Below are 16,862 nucleotides of genomic sequence, written 5' to 3' on the forward strand. Positions count from 1 at the left end.
ATACCCCAAAATTATATAAATACATAAATAAAGGTGTTTTGTTCCAATTTTAGCGAATAACATCACTGAAGCAACATAGAGGGAGAGAAGCCATTGCTAACTGCTAAGCTAAGTTAGATGTTAACATAACTACAAATATAGAGATGCATACACTAAAAGGACAAAAGCTTAAATTAACAGCAGCTAAATATCTGCAAACCAGCAGCAAGAAATTAGCAGCAGGTCAGTCAGAGTGTGAATATGATTTCTAATTCTTTCAAAGTCACTTTTCAAACTAAACTCTCTTGTTTCTGTTCAGATCCTGTCAGGTTGGTGGGAGGAGCCAGTCGCTGTGCAGGTAAACTGGAGCTGAAACGAACAGAGTGGAGACCAGTGAGGAGTGACTCTTACTGGACCCTGAATGAAGCAGATGTAATGTGTAGATATTTGGACTGTGGCTCTGCTGTTTCAACAAGAAGCAGAGAAGAGTCACGCAGATCTGTATGGAGCATCAGCTCTGACTGTCTTCAGTCTGGATCTGCACTGAGGGACTGTGCATCATCAGGTTCCTCTTCCTCCATCTTGGAGCTCACCTGCTCAGGTAAGTCCATCAGTGACATCATCTCTGACAGTAATATTGTCCTTCCTCTGTCACAGTGATAGTTGGTGGTTTCCATTGGACTGAACTGTAAACTTATCCAGGACGACAGCATCCTAAAGGGTAGAGAAGTTAGCTTGTTCCTGGAGGCTCATTGATTCAAACTGAGACAATCTGCACCTTTAAGGATATTCACACTACAAGAGAAAGCAGCAGTAGTAGCAGTTTACAGTTACAATATACTGTATGTATATGGTATTTAATCATTTGTATTAACACAGTGTAAACAGAGCAGTTTGCTGCTCTCTGTCAGCTCAGTGTCAGAACCATGATCAGATGTACTGACTTCACACTAGGGATCAGTTTCATTAGGATTTCATCAATACCACTACTCTTATCAATACCTCTTATTCATCCGGTTCTTCATCAATACTCACAGGGGTGTAGCACCAAATTCTGGGCCCCCATACATAAGCCTCCTGAAGGGCCCCCCACCCCACCCTAGACCCACCCCCGCTGCCCCCCAAACACACACACTGTACTTGTGTTGTTTTCAGTTTGGGCTCTCAGTATTGGAGATCGCAAGGCCTATTAATGACCCCCAAAGTAGACTATAACACAACTGTTATAATTTACTTCCTAGGTTACTTCAAAAAATTGCTAAGGCTACTGTACAATAATATACAACCACACAAGACTCACCAGTCAGTCAGATTTTACTTTCAAAAGAAATGTAAACAGGTTTCCATAATGCCACACATGGCTTAACATTGCTGTGATGTGATGATGTTAAACTCTGGATCCTTAATAAACAATAAACAGCAACAAAATTCTACATCCAAAAACAAAACATGACTCAATAATCATTATGACCTCCACTAAAGTCTGCAGTAGAGGAGAATGGAGTAGCTGATCCACTTTCTGCAACTGTTTCTGAAAGGGACTTTTGATTGAAAAGCTAAGATTTAGATCTGCTAACGGGTAATGGACATTTGCTGTATTATGTGCTAGGTTACTTATGCCATTAACTAGATTTTTAAATTATTATCAGCATCAATATCATCAATAATAACTGCTAAGCATGTTTTAAAATGAGTAGGCTGCTGCAATAGTTACAAATAGCATTTTATAATAACTTATAAGTATTTAGCCTTCACCTAAGAGGGCTATTGATTTTGGTGAGCTTGGATGTGTTAATGGATTGTCTCCATTCAAAGCAGTCTCACGCATTTCAAGCAGTTCACACACTCTCACGCCACACCTGACATGCCCCCCCCCCCCCCCCAGCAGATTGGGATGCGATCTCACGCCAATCTTGGGAGGTCTGAATAAAACCTGGTATTTCATCTATCATAATGTGCTTAACATTTGGGCTGAACTAACCTTTCCTTGAAAAAAACGTAAGCATCTGGTTGCCTAGTCTTTGCTTCTTTCCTTCTCCTCTCTCTCTCCTTTCTCTTCTGGCAGCCTAATTTACTCTTTGACACGTTACTGCATAGAGCTCTGTGTAGGAATGAGTCGCTTAACAACCATAGACTGTATATAAAAAGTTAGCAACCGTTAGCGAGTCCTACCAGGCGGAATGACCCATTTTGCATTTTTGCAAGGGGGTGCAGGTAGTCTCAGACAGTCTTAATTTGATTAAAGCAACCTTATTATTGAACTTTCATAGCAACTTTGATTTTATTTTAATATTTATGACGTCGTTTTTTTATAACTGATATATTTAAACAAAAGCCCAGGGCCCCCCTGTGCTTGGGGCCCTGGTACACCATTCCAATTTTTCCTCCCACTTCGACGTCCGTGAATACTCATATCAACTCTTTATTATTATAATGAAATTATTACTATATTAAAATGATCATTAATGAAAGTCATGAATCCACAACAGGACTATAATGTATTTATATATTAGAGTTAAAAATACAGAGTTTGCTGACATCAACAACAATGTTTACAACAGTGTCACAATATGAACTCAATAATATCTCCATGGAAACAAGCAGAACCCAAAACCAGATTTTACCATCCAATAATCTCACTCCTTGTTTTCTTCAAGTACTGATAAAAGAACTGAGCTTAAAAATACCTCAGGTTTTTAACTGTTTAATACTGGTTCCAGTTCAGAAGCAGGTTTCAGGGGGCATCCCTACCTCAGACCAGTGTTAATAATTACAGTTCTCTGTAGTCTGAGCTGAGGTCTGATAGCATGAGCTGCTACTGCTGAAAGCAATAATCTGACAGGAAAACAGGAGGAGTCTAATTCAGATTAGCTGTAGTTTCATCCATTATTCTACTGTGAACAGAGTTATGAGGGGTGTGATACCTAATAACAGAGAGACTCCTCCTTTTAAACTTCTACATCTTATTTATTTAGATAATTTTTAGGTATTTCTGCTTTAATTGACAGCTGATGGTGGCGAAGTAGACAGGAAACAAGGGGGAGAGAGAGGGGTATGAAATGTAACAAAGGTCTCCAGTCAGAGTTGGATCAGGGACATTGTGGTTATGTGGTGCTGTAACCATTCAGCTACCACGGTGCTCTGATCTGCTTTATTTTCTGATATCATGCATTGCTGTCCACTACAGTGTCATTCTTCATGTTACAGAGGTCTGTCTGTATTACTGGATTTTATATTGTTTGTCTGAAACTTTCTGTTGCTGCCTGTCTTGGCCAGGACACTCCTGCAAAAGAGAAGTTTAATCTTAATGAGGTTTTCCTGCTAAAATAAAGATTCAGTAGAAAACAGAAACATTCTACCACAAGATGGTGCCTGAATAAGACATTTTAAAATCATACAAATATCTTGAACTATGTTCTGTAGATAAAGACTTGAGTCAGGGTATGAATGTGCTCTCTCTCTTTATCAGTTGTTACTTTCTAATTCAGAAAAAAGCTTTATTGGTATGAATGTTGCAGTTAAATATTCCCAAAACTAATGATGGTCCTCTCTCTCTCCAGACTCTGCCAGGCTGGTGAATGGGACTAGTCTGTGTTCAGGCAGACTGGAGGTGAAGTCTGAGCAGTCGTGGTCCTCAGTGTGTGAAGCTGACTTTGACCAGCAGGATGCAGAGGTGGTCTGTAGGGAGCTTGGCTGTGGGGCTCCTTCAGTCCTCCAGGGGGCGCTCTATGGAGAAGTGGAGGCTCCAATGTGGACCAAAGAGTTCCAGTGTGGAGGCCATGAGTCTGCTCTCCTGGAGTGTAGAAGATCAGACTCAACTAGAAGAACCTGCTCACCTGGTAAAGCTGTTGGACTCACCTGCTCAGGTAGAAGAGGAGCTGCAGCTTTGATTGGTCTTCATTTCTGTTCTAATGAAACTCACTTTATTCTTTTACTGATGACTCTCTTGTTTCTGTTCAGATCCTGTCAGGTTGGTGGGAGGAGCCAGTCGCTGTGCAGGTACACTGGAGATGAAATACGGAGAATGGAGACCAGTGATAAGTGACTCTGACTGGACCCTGAATGACTCTGTCTGGTCCCTTAAGAAAGAAGATATAGTATGCAAATATTTGGACTGTGGCTCTGCTGTTTCAACAAGAAGCAGATATGAAGATCCAATCAGATCTGTATGGGTCTTCAGCTCTGACTGTGTTCAGTCTGGATCTGCACTGATGGACTGTGTATCATCATCAGGTTACTCTTACTTCATCATGGAGCTCGCCTGTTCAGGTAAGTCCATCAGTGACATCATCTCTGACAGTAATATTGTCCTTCCTCTGTCACAGTGATAGTTGGTGGTTTCCATTGGACTGAACTGTAAACTTATCCAGGACGACAGCATCCTAAAGGGTAGAGAAGTTAGCTTGTTCCTGGAGGCTCATTGATTCAAACTGAGACAATCTGCACCTTTAATCAACCTGCTGTGGTTCATTGTCACTTTGCAGTTCTCCTGAACCAGCTCAGTCACATCCACCTTACAAACAAGTTACATTAGAAATGAATAAAGTTTTTGCTTTGTCTCATCAAATCAGAAACTGTTTACTAACAAGTTCAATATATCAACTTAAAAGCTGATGATGTGTCACTTTGTGTTCGCTGCTTGTTTCTGTTGGAAACTATTGTGTATGCAGTGTTGTATGAATGTCTTATTAACATGTTGATGGTCTCAGATGAATCAAACTGCAGCTGTTTTCTGTCTGATCTGAAGGCAGCTGAGGATGTTAATGTGTTTCCTCCTCTGCTCTCTGACTCCTCTGTATTACACATGAATGTAGGAGTTCTCTGTGCTGTGTGATCATCTCTCAATCATCAACGTTCATTTATCTCAACAAACATATGAGGAGAAAACAACATTCAGCTTCTCACAGAAGAATAAAGATTCATCATCTCTCTGTATTTACAGACCTGCTGCTTCAGCCAATCATCTCTGTGTCTCCTACCATGGACGGGGTCTCCGGGGCCCAGCAGCAGGGGTTTCAGGTTCTCCAGGGCTCCAGCTTCACCATCAGCTGCTCCGTCCAGCCTCAGTACCCAGGAGGCTCCTTCCAGCTCACCTTCACCTCCTCCAACACAGCATACAACTACACCCAGCCAGCTGTCAATCACTCTGCTGACTTCCTGTTTCCTGCTGTAGACCCCGCCCACCAAGGAAACTACAGATGTGTTTATGGCGTCTTTGTTTTTTCTCATAACTTCTCCTCTGAGAGCCGTCTGCTCTCTCTCACTGTCACAGGTAAGCTGAAGCAGAGTGTGAAGCTCAGTCCAACTGAGACGTCACACTGACTTTGTTTCCATGTTTGATAAAAAGTCATGAGGCAGCAGGAGCGACCCAGCGACCTACAGAGAGCTAAGTCACAGTCTGATGAAGGAGCTGTAAACTGTTTCCTTCCCGGCTTCTTTAACATTATTCAACCATAACAACTGTGTTGTAGTGGAAAGTAAAAGTGAAGCCATATAAGCACTATAATGATAATAAACAGGGCTTTACATGATGAACTCAGAGCTTCACCAGGATCACATCTGATTTAACTGCATGTAAAGATGTTGACTGTTAACAATCAGTTGAATCATTTTAACCAGACAGGAGCTTTAAGGAGAGAATCAGCAGACTTTCATTCATTCTTTCAAAGCAGCTGTGAACACATTAGTGTTTTTTGTTGAACATCATCAGCATACAGAGAGGATCAGATGAACTTATTCTCTAAGAGCTGAATCAACAAGCTGCTTCAGACTTCACTGATTTTAGGAGATTTAACTTCATTAAAGTTCCTGTTTGATGGGAGCTGTTGTCCTCATGATGTCATGTGATCTAATGTGATGACTGAATGTGTCTCATCAGGTCCAAAAGTTTTCATCATCAGACTGGTCGTCGTCCTGCTGGTGGCTCTGCTGTTGGTCGTCATTATCATCTATTTCATCCTGAAGGTACTGAACATGTTTGTTTAGAGGACTGGTTTAAATGAAGCACTCAGCCTGTTTATCTTGAACTGAAGAGAGGAGTGATGCAGATCTGTGTTGTCATGTCTCTCCAGGCCAGCAGGGGGCAGAAGTCAGACCCACAGGAGGACATTGAGCTGAGTTGTTATAATCGTGGTGTTTCCAGAGCTGAAGGAGAGCCGGCTGAAGAGGAAGGAGCTCAGGGAGCAGAGTAGGACCTCTGAGGACAAACACAAACACTCTGAAGAAGAAAATCATCACCAGCACCAACGCTCCAAAACAGGAAGTAGTGAGACCTTTATTAAGCCCACTAGAAGAAGAGCAGAGAGGAGATCTGATTGGACCATTTGTAACATAATTATCTGTATATAATTATATTTAGTCATTAATCTCTCTCATGTGAACAGCTGTAACTTTTAACTTACAGATTTTCATGAATCCAGAGTTTTATGGTCTCATCTGGATAAATGTTGAGTCAAGAACTCATTTAAAAATCAGTCCAGATGTTTGATGAGTTTATATCTTTTTTTACTTCACTGCCTTTTATAGACTATATACTTATTATTCAGCTCAAATTTATTATTGCTATTTTCAAAAGGAAAAGGGGAAAAGATGTTGGAGAGAATTTAAATGCAAAGCATGTTTTGAATAGTACTGAGCAATAGTTTTGATTTGTACACAATATTTTTGACATGTTCACAAACAGTTTTTATTATATTTTTCATTCATGTTTTGAATTACACACGACTGCACAACGCAGGCAAGTGCTGAACTGAGTTTTGCCAAGCTTACATTACATTTGTAACTGATTTCAAATACCTTATTTTAATAATATGTATATCTGTAAAACCACTGCAAGCACAACACTGTGATCGCCCAAAGAGAGAGAAGAGTCGTGAGGGAATTTAACAGAACATTTAATAAGTGGAGTAATGCTAAATGCTAAATGCTAATTGACGAGGACTGTGAGGTCATTTTAGGTAAAGTGTTAACAACAGGATGGTTAGGGTTAGGATATCAGCCTGTGTGAGAGAAGAGAGATGGTTGTGTGAAAGAGAGACCATTACATGCAAAACAGGAAATGTCTGTTTTCTTGCTGATGACGTCTGATATGTGTATAAATATGAGATGTACGATGGGTTTCTTGGGTTTCTTGCAATAAAACGCTTCAATTCTACAAGTTGATGCATAAGTCTGTTTTTTAACCCTCTGAGATAATGTTCACTCAGCCCTCATTTACTGTATGTTACAGCTTCATGCTAATGAATCAGTTCATATATTATAATTATTCATACAGCGCTAAACCCAACATTTGGTGTGGCCTTGCTATGACTGCAAAGCCTAGTTTGACCCAGTGCATATTATTTATGGAAAATTCCCTAACAGTCTGTAGGAGTTATAAGGACTTCCTTCTTTATGGCGAAGCATCGAAATTGTCCCTGTGACCCCAGGAGCTGTTGTCAGGGGCAACAGACCCTGGTAGGGTCTCCCAAGGCAAATTGGTTCCAGGTAAGGATCCTCCAGCCTCCTGCAGCAGACAGGAACCGGATGGCCAAGAATGCAGCGGCTAGGGAGGTCGCTGAATCAGCAGTTCAGGTGTGGGAGGAGTTCAGGGAGGCCATGGAGAAGGACTTTCAGACGGCCTCAAAGAAGTTTTGGCAAACCATCAGGAGACAGGAAAGGGAAGCAGGGCTCAGCCCAGGCTGGTCTCAGCAGGGGGGAGAACTGCTGACCTCGACAGGGGATATTTTCGGATGGTGGAAGGAACACTTTGAGGAACTCCTAAACCCGATCAACATGTCCTCTATGGAGGAGGCAGAGCTGGATGATCCGGGGGAATCTTCACCCATATCCCTGGCAGAGGTCTCTGAGGTAGTTTAACAGCTTTGTTCACTTGGAGAGGGTCTACAACCGTGAGGTGTTTTGGGAGTTTGGGGTACCAGGGTCTCTGCTGCGAGCCATTGGGTCCCTAAACAACCGTTGTGAGAGCTGTGTTCACATTCTCTGCAGTAAGTCAGACCTGGTCTCAGTGGGTGTTGGTCTCCATCAGGGCTGTCCCTGGTCTCTGATCCTGTTTGTGATCTTCATGGACAGAGTCTCAAGGTTCAGCCGAGTTCAGACATCCGGGGGAGGCTAGGAGAACTGTGGATTTAGTCCTCCATCACTTCCATAGTAAACATGATGAAGGGATCTTCTAATGGTCAGTATGAACAGGAGGAATCATTACAGTAAACATGATGAAGGGATCTTCTAATGGTCAGTATGAACAGGAGGAATCATTACAGTAAACATGATGAAGGGATCTTCTAATGGTCAGTATGAACAGGAGGAATCATTACAGTAAACATGATGAAGGGATCTTCTAATGGTCAGTATGAACAGGAGGAATCATTACAGTAAACATGATGAAGGGATCTTCTGATGGTCAGTATGAACAGGAGGAATCATTACAGACAGAAAAACACACTTCATGCTCATTTGATTTAAGACAGGAAAGAAAAGTCCTTTAACAACCAAACTTGATATTTATTTGTTATTTTTCTCTTAGTGAGGACAATGAGCCATGTTAAGCAGTTACAGGAACCAATCAGCAGCTTCAGTCACGCTGTCAGTAATCATGGTTATGACATCACTTCCTGTCGCTCTGGTTGATGAGGAGAGTCTTTGCTTCGTTCTGCCACTCCAGCACCCCGTCCAGAGGAGTCCGACCCTCCTGACAGAGAGACATGTGGTCATTACGTGTGTGTGTGCTCTCGTTGTTCTATCCTGGTGGGGACCGCAACCTGACACATTATTAACGCGTGGGGACCGACTCCTGGTCCCCACAGGCACAAGCATAGGAATCAATAGCAAACTATCAATAGCCTCCTGATAGTCCTGGTGCAGTTTTTTTTTTTTTAAACAAAAAGGTACCCACAGGGTTGGTTTTCCTGACTTTGTGTGCACCCCCAGAGGTCTCACACGGTACTGCAGTGTATGAATTTCCCCGTTGGGGACCTTTTCCTGACAAAGTGTGTAAGTGTGTATATTAGCATATTAGCTTAGCGATTAGCCCCCTGGCAAACTGGAATATTAGATGAAGTGTTAATGGTAAGGGTTTCAATCCAACATTTGTTCAAATATTGCATATGAATTGTACTGTGGCTAACAGTGATGTAATTCGTATGCTAATAGGCGTTAGCATTACGGGTCCCAACGAGGGGGGCAAAATTCAGGTTTAAAATGTATGTGTGAGTTTTTGATATTTCAAGTCATTTTTTTGTTCAAACAGAATTATGATGAATTTAGGAGTTAAAATTACGTCTCTACACCCTTTAGAAAGGTGGGAACCTACAGTACATCACCCAGTAAGGAGTCCCCACGAGGTAGTAAAAACAGGTATGTGTGTTTGTGTGTGTATTACCTGGTTGGTGATGTGTGTGTGGGCTCCATGCAGTAACAACAGTTGGATGATTTTGAATCGGTTGAGTCGAACAGCGTCGTGAAGTGGAGTGTCTCCCTCCTGAAACACAATACACACACACACACACACACACACACACACACACACACACACACAAACACACTACTGTTTACTCATTCTGCCTTTGTTATTCTGGATAATTCCACCAGGACGTAGAAATGAATCCTCAGACTGTCATCAAAAATCACATTAGGTGGCTGAGAATGAAATGACTACACCTGGATAATACTTTCCTTATTTATTCAGTCTAAGTGACTAATGGGGACAAACAAAAATCAACAAAATATAAAATCTTTTTATATCCAGTAAAAGTCATTTTTCTTATTGCTACTGACTGGATGAATACTGGGGTTTCTCTTTAACAGGATTATTTTAGCCTGATAGCCCAAATTATTTAAGATTCACTTTTAGGGACAAATTTTAGACTCAGGACCAGTTAATTGAAAATGAATAAGGGGACAAAAGTCGTGGTAAAAGGCTGATTTGTGGGCCAGTGGTGTGTATGTATACTTGTACTACTCACATTGTGGGGACTTATGTCTGTTACCTCGCCTCCTTTTTGAGGACAAAAGTCAATATTAGGATTAAATATTAAAGTTTAAGGTTAAAGTCAGTCTAAAAGAAAATGAATGTAAGTCAATGTGAAGTCCTCAGAAGTGATGTAAACATGACTGTGTGTGTATGCTGGTATTACTTACATTGTGGGGACTTCTATCTGTTGACTTGAACATAACTTTGTGTGTGTGTGTGTGTGTGTGTGTGTGTGTGTGTGTGTGTGTGTGTGTGTGTGTGTGTGTGTGTGTGTGTGTGTGTGTGTGTGTGTGTGTGTGTGTGTCCCACCTTGTCCTGTGTGTTGAGTTCAGCTCCGCAGTGAATCAGATGTTCCACACAGTCGAAGTGTCCGGTCCTCACAGAGACATGAAGAGGAGTGCTGTCCAGCTGACACATGAAACCAAAGGAATCATTTCTAATCTATCAGATACTAAAACTGATTGATTGATTAATTGATTGATTGATTGAGTAGCTTTCATCACATTAGATAATAAGCAGGATGACACATCTAAATGTACTCTTCCACAGATTTAAGAGGAGCACATTTTAAAACATTCAGTCTTCAGTCGGAGGTTTCCTGTTATTTCTGTCGTAGCTGTCGGACATTTTCTATAAATCTCACAATAACAATTAAACTCAGTGACCTCTGACCTCCGTCTGTCCTCCGGTAGCTGAACACAAACTCTTTACATCACATGACTCCCATCAGATTTATCAGCTGCCGGCATAGCAGAGTACTTAACATGTCAGTATTAATAACTACAGTATTGATCCATATTAGTACTGTTAGTAGTACTTGTTGGTATGTTACCTTGTCAGTTGCAGTAATATCGGCTCCATGATTCAACACAAGCTGAAGAACAGACAGATTTCCTCCTCGACAGGCAGAGTGGACACAAGTGGACCAAAGCTGGACAGAACAGGAACGTTAGAGCCGGTTCTAAGTGTATAAAACTGGTTCTAACAGTGAATAAAACTGGTTCTAACAGTATAAAAGTGGTTCTAACAGTGTATAAAACGGGTTCTAACAGTGTATAAAACCAGTCTTAGAACAGAGACACAGGTACCACACGGAGAACCTTGTCTTTGCTGTGGACGTTCGCTCCAGCCTCCAGCAGCTTGGTGATGATCTCTGTGTGACCGTTGGAGGAAGCTCTGTGGAGACCTGTACGCTCAAACTGCACAAACATTCATCCACAGTCTGATGTCACATCAAAACTTCCTCTTTCTGAGTTTAAAATCTTTATTTATGAAAGTTAAGGCCTCACCGAGTCACAGGTGTTGACGTCGCCCCCTGTGGACAGATACCTGTCAATCACCTGCAGCTGCTTCTGATCGCAGGCCTTCAGGAAATCGTCCTCGTCCACGTAGTACGGCTGAGACAAAGACACTTTCACTCACAGATTCATTTTCTATTGTTTAGTTATTTTATATCAGAAAAAATCAAGTTTGCATCTCTTCATAACAACAGTCAATTTATGAGTAAAACATTTAAATAAATCTTCAGAAAGAATAAAGAAAAGAAGACGTTCCGGCTGTGTGAGCGTCTCACCACTGATTGGACAGCAGCAGGACGATGAACAGCTGATTTCCTGACTGCAGCTTTCTGCTCTCTCTTGGTCTTCCTCAGCAGCAGCAGGTTCTGCAGGTCGTTTGGCGTTTCCAGGACGAGACGACCCGCTTTGTCCGTCTGAGTGAGCACAGAGACACAGAAACGGCTCTAAGATGAACCTCAGCAGGAAGATTAGTTTTATATCAGGACTGATATCAGCCAATGAAATGACTTCATCTCCTCTCACCTTGAGGCTGATTGGACGCTCGGACTCTGCGTTGCTGCTGTAGTTCAGAGCGTCTTTCTTCTCCTGAGTCACGGACGACTCGTATCCTCTGTCCTCCGCCTGCCGACACACTAACTGCTCATTGGTCTGTTTGTATCCGCCTCGTGATGTCACACAGCGAGGCCAAAGACGATTGGTTAAACATTCAGCTTTAAGGAACACAACATGCAGAGTCTTCATGTGCAAGTTAAGCTGTGAGTCAGTCTGGTTGTTATCTTACAAACTTTAATCTGAAACCAGGTGGGGAGTTCCGGTCCTCTGAAATGAGGCCAACGAGGAAGTAACTTAAAACTGCATTCTATCAAAAGGCCACCAGGGGGCGACCGTTTTGGTGTCAAAAGGACTTCCGTCTCTATACAAGTCAATGGAGAATTCACCAACTTCTCACTTGATTTCTAACCTCAGTAAACGTTTTCAAAATGTGTTTATGGTCTCAATCGCTAGTTTAAAGCCTTCTTCAATGCAGTATGATGTTCATTTGGGACATTTTGAACATTTTTACTTTTAATTTTTATTCTAGGAATTGTGCCGGCAACATCTGGCAGGGGGGACTAACAATGGAAATCAGCCCTTTGCTGCAATTGGGTACATTTACGTTTTTAGTACTCTGAAAATGTAGAATGATGTAGATTGTCCCTGTGGAGAAGTAAATCACCATGAATGGTCCCTGGACACATGAAGTACTGAAGCCTGAACTGTCCTCTGGCTCTGACCAGTAAACTTTATTTAGATTCTAAATCGGCACCAATAACCTTTGACCTCGTGTCTCATATGAAACTTAATTAGCAGCTGAAAGAGGAACAGCCTGTGAGTGTTGAACATGACCTTCTCTGGTGTCATTTTATTGGCCAATCAGCTCCCAGAGTGGAAGGGTCAGAGGTCAGACGAACCTCCTGCTGACTTTGAACCTGAAAGCATCAGAGGATCAATCAGCTGATCGGAGACCTGCTCTATGTGTAAAGAGCCTTGAGATGACTTTGTTGTGATTTGGCGCTTTATAAATAAAGATTGATTGATTGAATGATCATTTATTCATCTTTAAAATCATTTTTTACCATAAATGTGTTGAATCTTCTCTGGCAGCAGCTTCATGTGTGAATATTTGATGATTTAAAAGTTTATAATAAACTCATTGATCAGTAATTATTAATTGATGCTGACTCATCATTAAACTCTACAAACGTCTGAGCCACAGATGTGTTTTCATTCATAAATATCTTATTATTAATCATTCATAAATAGCTGATCGATGCTTAATGAAGCTTTCACAGAGCAGAGAGAAAAAAAACAACAAATGGTGATTTTAAATAATAATTTTTAATTGTGAAATGAAACTTCTGTCGGTTCAATAATGTTCAAAAAGATGAAATATTTCCATGTTTGTACATTTTGAATCATTTCAGGAACATTTCAGAAAAAGCTTTAAAGGTTCAGATTATAGATAAATATATATTATAGATAAATATATATTATAGATAAATATATATTATAGATAAATATAATATGAATAATAAAGCTGCTCCCTCTATGTAATAAACAACACGATGATGAAGAAAAAGAGACATCAGAGACTCAGAGACGCTCAGACAGAGACAGGTGGGTCGTTAACCTACTTATGATGTCACTTTATTATCCACCAATCACATGTCAGAGGTCAGAGGTCAGACAGCTTAATGACAACAACACACACACACACACACACACACACACACACACACGCACGCACACACACACACACACACACACACACACACACACACACACACACACACACACACACACACACACACACACACACAGTCATGTTTACATCACTTCTGAGGACTTCACATTGAGTTACATTCATTTTCTTTTAGACTGACTTTAACCTTAAACTTTAACATTTAATCCTAATATTGACTTTTGTCCTCAAAAAGGAGGCGAGGTAACAGACATAAGTCCCCACAATGTCAGTAATACAAGTACACACACACACACACACTCTGAAACATTCAGCTTCAAAAGTCACATAAAACTGTGAGAGGAATTTAAATATATATAAATAAATGTAATGAGATTAAAAGTAAAATAGAAATTAAATTTATAAACATTAAAACAAACAGACAGAACAGAGAGAAGTCCTACCAGCAGGATGCCTTCATCTTCATTATCGTCTTCATCGTTCCAGCAGGAGCTCAGCTCACGTCTGACAAGAAACAACCAGTTAATAACCAGTTAATAACCAGTTAACAACCAGTTAACAACCAGTTAATAACCAGTTAATAACCAGTTAATAACCAGTTAATAACCAGTTAATAACCAGTTAATGACCAGTCTTCGGTACTAAAAACACTAACGTTGAAACATAGAAGATGAAGATTTGACTCATTCAGACGCTGAAGCTTCATATTAGCTTCAGATCAACTTTTAAATCCATGTTTCCACAGAAGGAGGACTGTGGGTTTAGTCCTCCATCACTTCCATTGTAAACATTATGAAGGGATCTTCTAATGGTCAGTATGAACAGGAGGAATCATTACAGTAAACATGATGAAGGGATCTTCTAATGGTCAGTATGAACAGGAGGAATCATTACAGTAAACATGATGAAGGGATCTTCTAATGGTCAGTATGAACAGGAGGAATCATTACAGTAAACATGATGAAGGGATCTTCTAATGGTCAGTATGAACAGGAGGAATCATTACAGTAAACATGATGAAGGGATCTTCTAATGGTCAGTATGAACAGGAGGAATCATTACAGTAAACATGATGAAGGGATCTTCTGATGGTCAGTATGAACAGGAGGAATCATTACACATAAACACACTGACTGCTGGTTTAAGACACATTGTGAACTCAAGTTTGAGTTCAGACTGAAGTCAGATAAACGCTGCTAACAACATAAAAAGTTCATGTGGTTATTTTATATTAACACACCATAATAACAATATTTAGCTTTATGTGACAAAAATATTAAAATAATTCTTGTTCGCAAATCAAACTTTTCCTGACTCCTCACAAACTGCTCAGGTTATATTTAACATCTGTCTGCAGTAACGAGCAATAATCAATAATCAATAATCAATAATCAATAATCAATAATAATAATAATCAGTGTTTTCTCACCTCTGTAGCTCCATGTCAGTGTTCATAGCAGCAGCTCTGTCCTCAGTGGAGATGCTTCAACCTCCTAATATATACACACACACACACACACACACACACACAGAGAGAGAGAGACACACACACACACACACAGAGACACACACACACACACACACACACACACACACACACACACAGAGAGAGAGAGACACACACACACACACACACTCACACACACACACACACAGAGAGAGAGAGACACACACTCACACACACACACACACACACACACACACACACACACACACACACACACACACACAGAGAGAGAGAGACACACACTCACACACACACACACACTCACACACACACACACACACACAGACACACACACACACACACACACAGAGAGAGAGACACACACTCACACACACACACACACACACACACACACACACACACACACAGAGAGAGAGACACACATATAGACACACACACACACACATATAGACACACACACACACACACACACACACACATATAGACACACACACACACACACACACACACAGACACACACACATATATAGACACACACACACACACACACATTCAGCATGTTTGACCTTTGACCGGCTGCTGACCTCGTCTGACCTTCAGCAACCAGAGAAGAAGAAGTGCTTCAGTTTTATTGGTGGCAGTAACCACGGCGACGGAGAGTTGCGTAACCACAGCGACGGACATTTGCGTAACCACGGCGACGGAGAGTTGAGTAACCACGGCGACGGACAATCCTCATCAGAGTATTAATGAAAGACAGTCATAAAGGTGCTTTTATAGATTTATGACATTTATTCCTTTTTATGTTTCATGTTCATAAAATAACACAAAATCAGATTCAGATTCTTTATTTTGTCAAGAAAACATGAAAGAATGAAAAGGACCAGTGTAGTAATAAATAAATAAATTATCTAAAAAAAAATACTTAAAATCATATGATGAGTAATACTGCAGCAGTGAGAGTTCATGTGTTCATCAGCAGGTCAAAGTTCACGGCTCTGGTTCGTCTGCTGCAGAGCGACAGGAGGAACGAACCCTAACGAACCCTAACTAACCCTAACTAACCCAACATCCTGGAGATCATCGGCTATTAACACAAAGAGGACACAGTTTACATGTTTTCTGCTTTTATATCTTCTTTAATTTCCATTTCCAAATATGAAGAGTTGAGCTATGGTGGCTTCACATGGACAAAAAGCTGCTGTCTGCTGAGACGGTTACCGAGGGAGACGGACCTGACGATAATCACCAAGCTAACGTTACGTCTCTCATTGCTAACATGATGCTAACGGAAACTGTCCCAGTCTGTTCTGCTAATCAGTTAACTGTGTTCACCTGGACTCTCAGCTGCAGCTCATCAGTAATCTAGCCTGTATATAAACTCCTGTTGTTCTCTCACTCTTCAGATAGTCATCTGCTTCATGTCAGACCTTCAGCTCTGATTCACGGACTGATTCCCTGGTTTCGACCCTGCTAACCTTGGACTTCCTCTCCTCGTGTCTTCCCCGGTAAACGCTCCAGCCTTCTGTCCCTGACCTCGAGTATCACCTGTTCCTGTCTGTCCTCATTTCTCTGTGAGTGCTACATGATCTTACCTGCCTGCTCTGTCATCAGTGACTCTGAGCTCTGCCTGTTGCTCTAAGCCAGCGGTGCTCAACCTTTTTTCAGTGATGTACCCCCGTGAAATATTTTCTTATGTAACAGTGTGGTTGCTCTCTTATATAACTCATACAAACACTTATCCTGAATATTTATATATTACTGTATTTATACATTTATTTAACACACATATTATATAAAGTCATGATACTGACATGACACTGATATTAAATTAATGTTCAAGTTTAATCAAGAATCCAAATTAATTAAAAGAGAAAATTACTAATTATTATATTAATAATGATT

General features: G+C 40.9%; 2 protein-coding genes across 2 annotated transcripts; one reads left to right on the forward strand and one right to left on the reverse strand.

The window, feature by feature from the left end:
- Nucleotides 1–404: 404 nt before the first annotated feature.
- Nucleotides 405–6,520, forward strand: LOC134003425 (uncharacterized). Its single transcript, XM_062442628.1, has 4 exons — nucleotides 405–580; nucleotides 4,922–5,251; nucleotides 5,858–5,943; nucleotides 6,051–6,520. The coding sequence occupies exons 1-4, from the start codon at nucleotides 415–417 to the stop codon at nucleotides 6,168–6,170; spliced, it is 702 nt and encodes a 233-aa protein (XP_062298612.1). The 5' UTR covers nucleotides 405–414; the 3' UTR covers nucleotides 6,171–6,520.
- A 2,004-nt stretch (nucleotides 6,521–8,524) lies between these two features.
- On the reverse strand, nucleotides 8,525–11,988 carry LOC134003174 (ankyrin repeat domain-containing protein 1-like). The gene is made up of 8 exons (XM_062442301.1): nucleotides 11,770–11,988; nucleotides 11,523–11,660; nucleotides 11,239–11,346; nucleotides 11,050–11,148; nucleotides 10,782–10,880; nucleotides 10,259–10,357; nucleotides 9,359–9,457; nucleotides 8,525–8,668 (listed from the first exon to the last, which is right to left on the reverse strand). Exons 1-8 carry the CDS (start codon nucleotides 11,986–11,988, stop codon nucleotides 8,585–8,587), a joined length of 945 nt encoding a protein of 314 aa, XP_062298285.1. The 3' UTR covers nucleotides 8,525–8,584.
- Between the last annotated feature and the right edge of the window lie 4,874 nt (nucleotides 11,989–16,862).

The sequence above is a fragment of the Scomber scombrus genome, chromosome 21 (assembly GCF_963691925.1).
Source record: "Scomber scombrus chromosome 21, fScoSco1.1, whole genome shotgun sequence".
Taxonomy (NCBI): domain Eukaryota; kingdom Metazoa; phylum Chordata; class Actinopteri; order Scombriformes; family Scombridae; genus Scomber; species Scomber scombrus.

Excerpts from the sequence above, each read along its gene's own strand:
- LOC134003425 (XM_062442628.1), top strand. The coding sequence starts at position 415 with ATGTGTAGATATTTGGACTGTGGCTCTGCTGTTTCAACAAGAAGCAGA. Across the intron at positions 581-4,921 it reads CTTGGAGCTCACCTGCTCAG|ACCTGCTGCTTCAGCCAATC; the intron begins GTAAGTCCATCA and ends CTGTATTTACAG. Across the intron at positions 5,252-5,857 it reads GCTCTCTCTCACTGTCACAG|GTCCAAAAGTTTTCATCATC; the intron begins GTAAGCTGAAGC and ends GTGTCTCATCAG.
- LOC134003174 (XM_062442301.1), bottom strand. The coding sequence starts at position 11,988 with ATGAAGACTCTGCATGTTGTGTTCCTTAAAGCTGAATGTTTAACCAAT. Across the intron at positions 11,347-11,522 it reads CTGCTGCTGTCCAATCAGTG|CCGTACTACGTGGACGAGGA; the intron begins GTGAGACGCTCA and ends TCTTTGTCTCAG. Across the intron at positions 10,358-10,781 it reads ATATTACTGCAACTGACAAG|CTGGACAGCACTCCTCTTCA; the intron begins GTAACATACCAA and ends TTCATGTGTCAG.